At 45.4% G+C, this 13,868-nt stretch overlaps 1 protein-coding gene and 1 pseudogene across 3 annotated transcripts in view; both read left to right on the forward strand.

Moving 5' to 3' along the window:
- LOC126259185 (protein TANC2) overlaps positions 1-13,868 on the forward strand; it is a 565,490-nt gene that overhangs the window by 316,083 nt on the left and 235,539 nt on the right. Inside the window, exon 1 of one of the 3 annotated variants that reach the window (XM_049955765.1) lies at positions 7,135-7,280. The exons of the other annotated variants lie outside the window; for them this stretch is intronic. Coding sequence (XP_049811722.1) covers positions 7,223-7,280 — 58 coding nt within the window. The 5' untranslated portion in view covers positions 7,135-7,222. Of the gene's footprint in view, positions 1-7,134; positions 7,281-13,868 lie in introns of those variants that run through there. 3 annotated transcript variants of the gene reach the window in all.
- On the forward strand, positions 1,328-1,445 carry LOC126261356 (5S ribosomal RNA; annotated as a pseudogene).

Below are 13,868 nucleotides of genomic sequence, written 5' to 3' on the forward strand. Positions count from 1 at the left end.
CTGTTTTACACAATAAATCGAGTCAATAGCATGAGAGGTTAAGTCGATGTTTTCTTCGTCATAGTTGTTTGGAGCGATTTGTGATTTGCATCGTCAGGATAAAGAATAAAGAGCGTAACGCTTCTGGGACGTAAATAAATATTATATTTCAGCAAGAAGAACACGTTTTGAAACTACAAAACAGATATTAATTCTGTTGTCTGACACGTTGCCTTACAACTGGCATGGTCGTGGTGAAGAAATATGTGGTTACCTCATCGATGACTTGCGATAAACAATTTTTTTGTATACCATTCGGAATTAACTGTTCTACGATCCTCTAATGCAGAGGTCGTGAGAAGAACAAGTGCAACCAAAGGGGGAAAAACCATGATTTTCTTTTCATCAGATTCATTGCTGCTTGTTTTTAGGCTCGTTTCGACTCCTGCAGTAATGTTGTATTCGGATTTTGCATTTCCTCGGTCTAATTTTTTGCTCGTTTCCTACCATTAGCTAAAACCAGCCTATTTTTGTGCTGCGGTCAAACTGTGCGGAATCCATTGACAAAACATATTTTTCATTGCTAGATATTCTTGCGAAATGGAGTGTACCACCCATGAATGCGTGTCACGGGAAGTCAAACGCCGATCATCTTCTATCAAGTTGTGCACAAAATCGGAGCCTTTTGCATCAGGTCTAAGGCGCTGCAGTCATTGACTGTGCGGCTGGTCCCGGCGGAGGTTAAAGTCCTCCCTCGGGCATGGGTGTGTGTGTTTGTCCTTAGGATAATTTAGGTTAAGTAGTGTGTAAGGTTAGGGTCTGATGACCTTAGCAGTTAAGTCCCATAAGATTTCACACACATTTGAATTTTTTTTTTTTTTTTTTTTTGCATCAACAAGGATTTTCTTCAACTTTCACCAAATTCGCATTTTATTTTATCGACATGATAACTAAATATTTGTGACTATCTGATCGTTTTAAGCGATGTGGAGTGGCAGAAAATGGCGAAATCAGTATTACGAAAAACGAACGGAAGACTTAGAATTATAGAAAGGGCTCTGGGAAAGTGCGACCTGTTCAAAAAGACTACTGCGACGTTTGAAGCATTGATCAAGTAGGCAAGATCGCAAGCATGGCGCTGCTGATGTTGTAACGCTTCGGTATAGGTCGTATGAAAGTGTAACGGAGAATATTAGTCAGGCGACGTTGTCCTCGGGAAACCTTGTTAGTCAAATTTAGGAAAGCGTTGTTTGACGAAAACTATATTCTGCTGCCTGTATCGTGTATAGGGGTTGGACAAAAATATGGAAACACCAAAAACATTTTACGATGCCTAATAGTGTACGAAGGCAACGGCCTTGCCGCAGTGGATACACCGGTCCCCGTGAGATCACCGCAGTTAAGCGCTGTCGGGCGTGGTCGGCACTTGGATGGGTGACCATCCAGGCCGCCATGCGCTGTTGCCATTTTTCGGGGTGCACTCAGCCTCGTGATGCCAATTGAGGAGCTATTCGACCGATTAGTAGTGGCTTCGGTCAAGAATACCACCATAACGACCGGGAGAGCGGTATGCTGACCACACGCCCCTCCTATCCGCATCCTCCACTGAGGATGACACGGCGGTCAGATGGTCCCGGTAGGCCCCTCGTGGCCTGAAGACGGAGTGATTTTTTTTACTAGTGTACGAAACCCGTCAGCTCTCAAAACAGCTTCTAGCCGCCTCGGAATGGATAAATACAGATTCTGTATGGTTTTCAAGAGAATCTTCCACCATTCTTCCTGCAACAGAGTGGCACGTTCCGGTAACGATGATACAGGTGAATAGCGACCACGCACCCTTCTCTCCAAGGTTGTTCTTGTTGTGGTCTTCAGTCCTGAGACTGGTGTGATGCAGCTCTCCTTGCTACTCTATCCTGAGCAAGCTTCTTCATCTCCCAGTACCTACTGCAACCTACATCCTTCTGAATCTGCTTAGTGTATTCATCTCTTGGTCTCCCTCTACGATTTTTACCCTCCACGCTGCCCTCCAATACAAAATTGGTGATCCCTTGATGCCTCAGAACATGTCCTACCAACTGATCCCTTCTTCTAGTCAAGTTGTGCCACAAGCTCCTCTTCTCCCCAATTCTATTTAATACCTCCTCATTAGTTATGTTATTTACCCTTCTAATCTTCAGCATTCTTCTGTAGCACCAGGTACACCACAAATATTTAATAGTATTGAGATTGACGTTTTTGGTGACAATTCATCCTCGTACTCACAGAGTCAGTCCTGGACGAAGCGAGTTCTGTGAAAAGAGGCCCTGTCGTCGTGGAATACAGAATCACCATTTGTGACAAACATTGTACCGTGGGATGGACCTCATCAGCCAGAATGGTCACGTAATCCGTGGCAGTAATGAGACCTTGCACAGCAACCATGGATGCCCATGGAATACCACGATATGGTTGCCCAAATCAACACTGAACACCCGCCATGTTGCTCTCTTGGGATGGAAACTCGCCTAGAAGTTAGAAGCAGTCAAACAAGACTCTTCCGACCACATGACTTTCTTTCGTTGCTCCGTAGTCCAGATTTAATGCACTCACAGCTACACAGAACACTGCTGTGTCCACGACCGACAAACGTACTGAGGACATTGTACGGATGCTATTCATGGTCAAATACAACAGCACAACATGCAGGCTTGACTAGAAATCCATTTGTGTTCAAGCATGAATTTCTCGCAGTGTTTCCATAATTTTGCCGAACCTCTGTATCTCCTTTAGCGATCATAAGAATAGAAGAAATTAGGACGGTTGTTGACGTGTACAGACAGTAACTGTTCACTTGCTCTTTGTGGTGTCTTGTGGTGTTTCCTGCCGTAAAAGCAGGGGAATACAGTGGAGGCAGCCTGGCTCTAGACATCTTCACTGAGAAGCCAAAGCTTTATGACCACCTTTGGAACGTACTACAACAAACATAATGGATGGTATGGATTAGACAAGTCCGTGGCAGGTTTCCGGAGATATGTGGCTTGTCTACTCACAGGTCAAGCAATTCCCGGTGGTTTGTGTGCGTGGAGCTGCCGCCCGCTAGTGTCCTGGATGCGTTGCATAAGGTTCATATCAAGTGAACTTGGTCGTAAAGACATCAACGTGAGTTCACTATAATATTCTCCAATCACTGTAGCACGGTTCTGGCCTTGTGATGTTGGCCGTTATCCTGCTGGGAGAACCATCGCCGTCGGGGTAGCCGTGAAACATGGAAGAGATGAAGGACGTCTACAGCTCAGATTGTGCCTTCAGTCAGTATGACAAACCCAATGGAAGCCCAGGTGAATGTACCGCATAGCTTAATACACTACTGACCATTAAAATTGCTACACCACGAAGATGACGTGCTACAGACGCGAAAATTAACCGACAGGATGAAGATGCTGCGATATGCAAATGATTAGCTTTTCAGAGCATTCACACAAGGTTGGCGCCTGTGGCGACACCTACAACGTGCTGGCTTGAGGAAAGTTTCCAACCGATTTCTTATACACAAACAACAGTTGACCGGCGTTGCCTGGTGAAACGTTGTTGTGATGCTTCGTGTAAGGAGGAGAAATGCGTACCATCACGTTTCCGACTTTGATAAAGGTCGGATTGTAGCCTACCGCGATTCCGGTTTATCGTATTGCGACATTGCTGATCGCGTTGGTCGAGATCCAATGACTGTCAGCAGAATATGGAATCTGTGGGTTCAGAAGGGTAATACGGAACGCCGTGCGGATCTCAACGGCCTCGTATCACTAGCAGTCGAGATGACAGACATCTTATCCGCATGGCTGTAACGGATCGTGCAGCCACGTCTCGATCCCTGAGTCAACAGATGGGGACGTTTGCAAGACAACAACCATCTGCACGAACAGTTCGACGACGTTTGCAGCAGCATGGACTATCAACTCGGAGACCATGGCTGAGGTTACCCTTGACGCTGCAACACAGACAGGAGCGCCTGCGATGGTGTACTCAACGACCAACCTGATTGCACGAATGGCAAAACGTCATTTTTTCGGATGAATCCAGGTTCTGTTAACAGCATAATGATGGTCGCATCCGTGTTTGGCGACATCGCGGTGAACGCACATTGGATGCGTGTATTCGTCATCGCCATACTGGCGTATCACCCGGCGTGATGGTATGGGGTGTCATTGGTTACACGTCTCGGTCACCTCTAGTTCGCATCGACGGCACTTCGAACAGTGGACGTTACATTTCAGATGTGTTACGACCCGTGACTCTACCCTTCATTCGATCCCAGCGGAGCCGGCCGGTGTGGCCGAGTGGTTCTAAGCGCTACAGTCGGGAGCCGCGCGACTGCTACGGTCGCAGGTTCGAATCCTGCCTTGGGCATGGATGTGTGTGTTGTCCTTAGGTTAGTTAGGTTTAAGTAGTTCTAAGTTCTAGGGGACTGATGACCTCAGCAGTTAAGTCCCATAGTGCTCAGAGCCATTTGAACCATTTTTCGATCCCAGCGAAACTCTACATTTCAGCAGGATAATGCACGACCGCATGTTGCAGGTCCTGTACGGGCCTTTCTGGATACAGAAAATGTACGACTGCTGCCCTGGCCAGCACATTCTCCAGATCTCTCACCAATTGAAAAAGTCTGGTCAATGGTGGCCGAGCAACTGGCTCGTCACAATACGACAGTCACTACTCTTGATGAACTGTGGTATTGTGTTGAAGCTGCATGGGCAGCTGATCCTGTACACGCCATCCAAGCTCTGTTTGACTCAATGCCCAGGCGTATCAAGGCCGTTATTGCGGCTAGAGGTGGTTGTTCTGGGTACTGATATCATAGGATCTATGCACCCAAATTGCGTGAAAATGTAATCACATGTCAGTTCTAGCGTAATATATTTGTCCAAGGAATACCCGTTTATCATCTGCATTTCTTCTTGGTGTAGCAATTTTAATGGCCAGTAGTGTAGTTGCTCCTGCCGTTGCGCTGCCGTGGTGTGGTGCGTGTTTCGAGCATCGGTTCGCCAGGATGACGGCGTATCCGGACACGACGGTCAGGCGTCATTCATTCTACCAGGCGATACGTTTCCATTGATCTCAATTATGACATGTCCAATACAATTGCAGTTGGTGATGTCTTTGATATGAGGTAGAGGTCGCTTATTGTGGCGCCCATGTCGAGCAATGTGCGCTCAATAGTGTGTTCCGAAACATTTGTTGTTGCATCGGTGTTTGTCGTCAGTTCTGTCATTGATCGTCGACTATCCTGCTTCCGATTTTCACATTCTGTGATGAGGCGTGGACATCCAACACCTTGTCGCCTACTCGCGGTTTCACCGTATATGCTCAGAACAGTAGCAAACGATTCCCCGTTCGTCTCAGCTTCGCTTACAGATTTTCCTTCCCAAGTACCTGCCCGTAACGCCACGAGCACTTCATTTTGCGGTGTCTGTTGGCCATAGTGCCTTGACTTATCAGTGTGTCATTATGATATTGGTAAGTCTGTAGTCGTAGCAGTTAATATTCCTCTTCAAAATGCACCAGACGTTTGGGCGCATCTTGGGATTCTCTTCAGGAGTATTATGGTGTCCCCCGGTCTTCAGCCATTCAGGGTGTAATGGTTCTTTATTTACGTGACCATTACGGCACTCCAACCCCAGTTCTCGATACAAGTAATATCGTACTACGTTTCTGCGAAGTAACAGACATATTTTTCTGACAATATTCACATTTGGTTTTATTAATGTATAGGTACTCCGATGTATCGATATATTACAGTGATATGATTCTTGTGTGTATTCATTTCTGTGAGACTGTCATAATCTTTGACTTACTTGTAACCGTTTTGCCGCGAATGCGCACAGGGCAGTCTTTGTTTCACTTTGCAGAAGTTAAGTTGTTATTTCGCTTTGTAAAAGATCAGTCAAGTCTTGTGTTTGGTTAAAGTGGAAATTAAATATATGAAGATTGATACAAAACTGTATTCTTGATGATGTGACAATTAAGAAGAAGTATATGTGAATTTACAAGAAGTTTAATAAAAATGTGGATCGTGAACACCAAGTCAAAAATTATTTCTACCATACCATTGTTCTGATCTGGGATTGTTTGATTATTAAGACCCGGCGGAGGTTCAAGTCCTCCCTCGGGCATGGGTGTGTGTGTTTGTCCTTAGGACAATTTAGGTTAAGTAGTGTGTAAGCTCAGGGACTGATGACCTTAGCAGTTAAGTCCCATAAGATTTCTCACACATCTGAACATCTGAACATTATTAAGAATTTCCTGAAAAACGCATTTGTTAGGTCTTCAAATATTGCTAAAATACAGATCTGGACCTTCTAGCAGTCAAAGTGGAATCACGCTAGAATCAACAATATGAGCCATAACAACTTCGACGAAATCTACGTGGGAATCCATTCAAGACAAGTACCAAAATTATTGACTTTTTTACATATTTTTGTGACAATATTCACATTTGGTTTTATTAATGTATAGGTTTCCATTCTGACGATACCATCCACAGTCAATAACTTTGTTGTTGCCCGATAAAGCGAACATATGCTCCGTGAGCAACATTATTAATCTGATTTCTAACCTACTTTGCAAGTGGTGGTATTGTTAGAAGGGCCATCATAAGACCCTTAAGATCCTTGACGAAGACCCCATCAGAGTGGTCGAAACATCGAGTACTGGAGAAGTTTGCCAGAAGATTTTACCGTCAATCATCTCTTCCAGTGCTTTGGTTGCAAAAAGATCAATGTGTCATCTCCAGCCTACCCAACCACTCTTTGCATGGGTATTTCACTCGGGTTTAGTAACACGGCTTGACTGTGTATCAGAGCTGGGAAAGCTTATTACACTAGAAACTGTTAAATGGCTCTCCCTCGTCGTTCGTTTGGTCCAGCGGCGTATATAAACCTCAGGGGCTCCGGGCGGAGGAGACAGCGGTCGCAGGAGACGGCAGTCGTGGAGATGGCGGTGCGAGTGTTTAGTTTAGCCGGCGGCTAGCTGAGCTGCCACCGCCGCGTCGGCTACCTGTTCGGTCCCGCGTGCGCTAGTTGCGGTCGGTGCCGCGAGAGCGCACCCCAGGCGGCAGGTGGGCGGAGCCGGTATGACAGGTAGGGAGGCAGTGACGCGGCCGCTCTCAGTGCTGCGGCGACGCGCGGACGAGCGTGATCTCGTGTGTGCTGTGTGTTTGTGGAGTACGTGAGCGCGGTGCGCGTGTGCGGCGGGATATGTGCGCCGAGACATGAGCAACACGTCGTCCCTGCGGCGGCCCGCCTCCGGGCTCAGCATCAGCGTCCTCGGTACGGAACCTCTCTCTCACCGCATTCTGTCGTTAACTGTGAAGCACCGTTGTTACTCATACACTGAACTCCAAAACAACTACCTGAATATGGAACAAGAATTAACTACGCTCCACCATGATCGCGTTATGTGCATGTGCATCCGTTATTGGTTATTTCTCACGTTTTCGACTAGGTTTGTCGGGTATCGAAAGGGAGACCTTAACGGTGAACGGCTTGTCTGGCGGGAATGCCAAATGCGCAGGGGCAAGGATACGTTGAACACAGTAGCCCCGCGGTTTCGTGGAATCAGTTAGGACTGACATCTGCACAATGTTTTGTACCGGTACTCCAGATTTATCAGTCAGTCATGGTCTGGAATTCTACTTTCCATTCAAAATTCCAGGTTTGTCTCTTTATTCAAGGCGTTTGTTTGTGTTTTTATTTCGCCTTCTCCAGAGACCGCCGTGCGTTTATAGTGCGTGTGTGAATAATAGATTGAGATGGCAGGATGATTAACATTCTGGCGTGGGTTTAGACTCCATTACGGCTGCCATGCATAAAGCTTTATTTTTCTGCCCATCTCATCTCATATCTTACCTGTCGTCTGTACTGTGGGTTCTCATTTATCTAGACTTTTTGGTGTGTGTGTTTGTGTGTGTGTGTGTGTGTGTGTGTGTGTGTGTGTGTGTGTGTGAGTGAGTGAGTGAGTGAGTGAGTGTATACTCACATGGTCCACATGGCTCCAAGCACTATGGGACTTAACATCTGAAGTCATCAGTTCAAATGGCTCTGAGCACTATGGGACTCAACTGCTGAGGTCATTAGTCCCCTAGAACTTAGAACTAGTTAAACCTAACTAACCTAAGGACATCAAAAACATCCATGCCCGAGGCAGGATTCGAACCTGCGACCGTAGCGGTCTTGCGGTTCCAGACTGTAGCGCCTTTAACCGCACGGCCACTTCGGCCGGCTGAAGTCATCAGTCCCCTAGACTTAGAACTAATTAAACCTAACTAACCTGACACCACACACATCCATGCCCTAGGCAGGATTCGAACCTGCGACCGTAGCAGCCGCGTTGTTCCGGACTGAAGCGCCTAGTACCGCTCGGCCACAGCGGCCGGCTGTGTGTGTGTGTGTGTGTGTGTGTGTGTGTGTGTGTGTGTGTGTGTGTGTGTGTGTGTTTGTTTGTTTTAGAGGGAGGTAGAGAGACTGAAAGGGGGAGGGGGGGAGGGAGGGTAAGGAAGCAGGTGGGCGAGCTAAAACCAGAATGGCACCTTGTGATTGTTTCGTGCATCGGAATAAGTTGCGTACCAACAGATCAACATACTACTACAGTGTTTCAGACGACGATTTCTTTAACACTATTTTCGTGCAAGTTATGAGGCTACCATAAGTCATGACTCTCTTAGGTCTATGAGCAGGGATTCCCTTACCTGCCGCCTCAGTCTGTTGTTTATCTTCTGTTACTCTACAGGCAACTTCGTCGCCTTATTCTTGATATGGTAAGCTACTGTTCCGATTTTCCTGTAATCCATATGAAGTGATGTTTAATTGAATATAAGAGCTATTGATAGTTCTGTAGTAGTACTACAAAGAATGGACCGTTAAGAACATAGCGTCTCGTCGACGTCGGCAGTACTAGAGCCAGATGACGAGCTTACCCGAAAGGGAAAAAGAGAAATAAAAGGACGTGATGTTATCAAACCATTCTGAAATTCGCCTCGAGTGTATCTCGAAAATTATGAGGAAGCGATAGCAGGGTAACGCGCTAAGGATTAGGATCCTCGTTCTTTCCTAATACTGCACCAACTCTCTCCGTCTCTGTCAGCATTCTTAGTGATCACTACATGAGCTTACATTCTCTTTTTTCTTAAGTCAAAAATTGATTTCATTACACAAAATGTCGTTTACCGTATCGTCCAGGGAGTGGTATCATCTCACTTCCATTGCCGGATCCAGTTATAAAAAAAAATTAATGTAATGATAAAACGATAAAACGCCAAAGGTCGCGTGTTATTTACTCTTTTCTGTTACTAATTACACTTTGCCAACGAGAGCATCTTCAGAAATTAATCGCGCTGATGACAACATGTTTAATGCTGATCGTCATTGTCAGACGCTAAGCTGAATACGCTGTTTACTGCAATCCATTGGCTGGGTGTATAAGTAATAAAAAAGGAAATAACACGCCACCAGCAGCAGTTTGTCTTGAAGTTAACTGTTAACGGTCGCCACGTCCCGTGCAGACGATGCATGCGTTCGCCCACTCAGTTATACAAAGCTTCCCTGTCTGGCAATTCGTACGCTCTGATATATGTCAATAACATCTTTTACTCGTATTCTAGACAACTGTCCTGATAAGTTAAGAATAGGACGATGCCTGTCGCAATACTTATTTACGTGCACTTCTAGGATTTCAGTTACTGACAATGCTTGCCATGGCGCTTTTTGTCTGGCGAACCACTATTTCACCTCTTGCGATACAGCTGCTAGAAACTAACGTATGTATCGCATAACTATTGTAGAGACCAGGAAGGGATTCCCGGAGATACGGGCTTGCTCGTTTCCACTGGCTGCCGGCGCCGTGCAGACAAAAGAAGTGCAGCGGAAATTAATTGTTAGCACACTGCAAAGCTTCCTGGCAGTGTTCAGCCTCTGTTACGAGACCGTAATGTACACAGTCGCGGAAGTCCGTACACTGCATTGCGATGCGTATCTGTAATACAGCCGACAATGATGCTACGCTGCTCCTAGAAGAGAACACACATCCTATGCTCACAAGTCTAAAGTTCACGCGCACCGCTGACGCAAGTATCCTTGGATGTGCTGCGCTATCCATCTCGTCTTACGATTTATGGTTGCGTAAGGTCTTTGAGGAATGTGAATGGTAGTCAGTGTCTAGGTACAGTATGCATAGATTCTTTTGGTTAGACACTGGACTCGCATTCGAGAGGACGAAGGTTCAATCCCGCGTCCGGCCATCCTGATTTAGGTTTTCCGTTCAAAATGGTTCAAATGGCTCTGAACACTATGGGACTCAACATCTTGGGTCATAAGTCCCCTAGAACTTAGAACTACTTAAACCTAACTGACCTAAGGACATCACACACACCCATGCCCGAGGCAGGATTCGGACCTGCGACCGTAGCAGCCCCGCGGTTCCGGACTGCAGCGCCAGAACCGCACGGCCACCGCGGCCGGCTAGGTTTTCCGTGATTTCCCTAAATCTCTCCAAGCAAATGCCGGGATGGTTCCTCTGAAAGGGCACGGCCGACTTCCTTCCCAATCCTTCCCTAATCCGATGAGACCGATGACCACGCTGTCTGGTCTCCTTCCCCAAAACAACCAACCAACCAACAAATTCTTTGCCGGAGTTAACTTGTCCGATGAGAAGGGATGGTAAGAAAATGTCTTATTTAATTTCTGTCCCTAGGACTAACTCCTTACTTGACTGCATTGCAGGGGTATCTATCTCTTCGAAAGATTCGAATTTTGGAACAAACACATTGATTCCTTGACCGTAGATGTGGTAATACTTTCAAAGTCTGGTGTGATCCACTTGTTTGGCCTCAGTTATCAAGCGTTTATTGAAAGTAGGGTAAAGGACAGTGCTCCTAAATAAAGCGGGAAGAGGGGATGGAGGTCCCTCCATCACATACACCCTAATTGATGGGCTGAGAATTGTGGATGTCGATGTAGATATGTGACGTCGAACAAAGAATCGCTGCATATAGTCGAAGTATTTATCGCCTCATTGGCGGCTTATCCTGCTGCATGTCCATTTTGTCACACGTATGGCCCGTGAAACTATTCTAACGTGTATCCCTTCTATTACTAGACTTAAAATGCATAAGGAGTGAGTTGTTATTCACAAATTCTCTAGCCACAGCATTTAATTTGTGTTTATTTTTAGTGTTGTATATGAGAATTACGCTTCGTGATAGGAAACTGTGAGCTGTAATTATGCCTCACAATGTTTGGTTTGTGGAAACCACATTTACTACCGCACTGTGCCTAACTACGTGTAACGCGTTAGTTCTGTTTCATACTATTTAGCGCCGACGATGTATCCCATCTACTGTGCACTTGATACAGAGTAGACAATTTAAACTAGGTAGTACTACTGAATAAAGAACTAATTCGAAATTACACCATGATAGATTGAAGCAATGTCGAATTTAATCGTTCGTCTGCTAGTATGGTTACGCCCAGCAGAATGTTTTCCTTTATTCGAAAATATTGTACATGAACCGTTGTACCGTTGTCAAAAACATTTTTATATATCAGTAGATATTATGGAAGTTCAGGCTCGCGTGTTGTCCAAAATACTAATCTTTTAATGCCCAATCCCGACGCAGCACCTTTGTGTCATTATCAGTGAGTACTTTTAATCTGTACGCAGAGCATCTTACGTCTGTTATGATGATTACCTTATTCTCTAGAATGTTGGGTTCTGTAGCACCTTCTTTACATTGTTACAAAGCTTTCCATCTCTAACAAAATGAGGTTATTGTAAGATTGGTGAATTACCAAATCACTTTACAGGTAAACGTAATTTTGTTTCACGAAAACCAAACGATGATGAACTGAACAGAACTGAAGGAACAAAGGTTTCATTTTTTCATGTCTTTTGCCAGTCTCGTAATCTTCCTTTAGTAAACATCGTCGATAATGCTGTAGCAATAATCTCATACATCCCACCCCCCCTTTCTGCTGGTCCTTCCAGTGACCACGTAATTAATTATAAATTAACAGTCAGCAGTAGTTTATTCCTCATGAATCGCAAAATTAGACCCTATGAGTGCTGATTATAATCACAACAAAGCAAACTTTTATCATTAAACAAGGAATGCAGTCTGATTGTAGTGGTTACACTACTAACAATGAGACCAATAGTTCCTTATGTATTTCTGTAATAAGAGGATTCTATTACCACAGTTGTCCAAGTGGATTATGTAGTTAGAACAATGTAGTCAGCAGCGAGGTGCAAACAGTGGCAATAATAGTCTCCTGTGACGATTCTTGGCGAAGAGGGTGTCACCCAAAAGTGACAGCTCGCACACCGACTCTTGTAAATGTAGGTTGCCCGTCATGAATATCATCTTCCGCGTGACGTTCAAACTTTCATAAGAGGCCTATCTTGTTTTTGACTTGTCGAAATCTTCTGTTAGTGTTGATAAATAGCTACGCAGGACCCTCAGCCTTTTCCATGCCATAAGAACGATGCAGAAAAGACATTACATGACGAGGCAGTCCACCACACTGCATGATTTTTCTGGCTAGCAGTCCGATTCGCCAAACTGGATAACCCGCTATCTGTGGTGTATTTTCGTTACAGGTTATGTAAGATGAGCTGACAAGCATGAGTCAAAACTGTGGCTGACGCTACTCTAGATTATCGATAGGATTATCTAAGACGAGCTCTGTCGCGCAGCTTCGTTGGAGTTGCGCAATGGGAACTGCCTGTTAGCGAGAGAGGGTACCTACCTTTCCTGTGCAACTCGACGGTGAAAAGGAAATGATGCCGCAAATTTTTACAGCTTCTTGGTAAAACGCGAGGTTTGATATCATTATCTCACTAACAGATTGTAGTCGATTGATTATCAGTTCTACAGCCACCTAGCTTTCGAGGATATTTTGTGTTTAAAGCCCCGACAACAGCAAAGCTACTCCACACACAGCATAAGCTCGGTTTGATTGTTCCGTGTATTCGATCGCGACCTAGGCAAAGGAACACTAAAAGCATAGGATAGGTAGTAAACGAGCACTGCTTTATCGAAAACTGATTATAACAAGAGTAGAATTCTAATACCTTCGTCCTGTTGGCTACCCTGTAATGTCTTACGTGTAACTGTTTAATGGTACTAGCTCGTCACACTTAAGTGTTACATGTAGGGACGCTTCGCGCGGGGGTCGCAGCATTTTATTTTCGCATTCAAATGGTTCAAATGGCACTGAGCATCATGGGACTTAACATCTGAGGTCATCAGTCCCCTAGAACATAGAACTACTTAAACCTAACTAACCTAAGGACATCACACAGCCGGTCGAAGTGGCCGTGCGGTTAAAGGCACTGCAGTCTGGAACCGCAAGACCGCTACGGTCGCAGGTTCGAATCCTGCCTCGGGCATGGATGTTTGTGATGTCCTTAGGTTAGTTAGGTTTAACTAGTTCTAAGTTCTAGGGGACTAATGACCTCAGCGGTTGAGTCCCATAGTGCTCAGAGCCATTTGATTTTTGACATCACACACATCCATGCCCGAGGCAGGATTCGAACCTGCGACCGTACCGCTCGCGCGGTTCCAGACTCAAGTGCCTAGAACCGTTCGGCCACAACGGCCGGCTTTATTTTCGCATTCGACGGACGGATCACTACGAATGGTGCCAGATGAGATCATTCTGTTAAAGAATGCTGAGAGATTTAAGATCCGAGCCCGGACATCGGCTCATAGGCTAGTGATCAGAAACTGCATGACTTCATACATTCTACGCCAAAATAATGTTGAAGGCAGGATTCGAACCACTTACCCACATGTTGATTGGCATAGTACTTGTTGTACTATCGAACTCAGCGGTGGACGCTGGTATCGTTGTTATATTAAC

The sequence above is a fragment of the Schistocerca nitens genome, chromosome 5 (genome assembly GCF_023898315.1).
Source record: "Schistocerca nitens isolate TAMUIC-IGC-003100 chromosome 5, iqSchNite1.1, whole genome shotgun sequence".
NCBI classification, from domain to species: Eukaryota; Metazoa; Arthropoda; class Insecta; order Orthoptera; family Acrididae; genus Schistocerca; species Schistocerca nitens.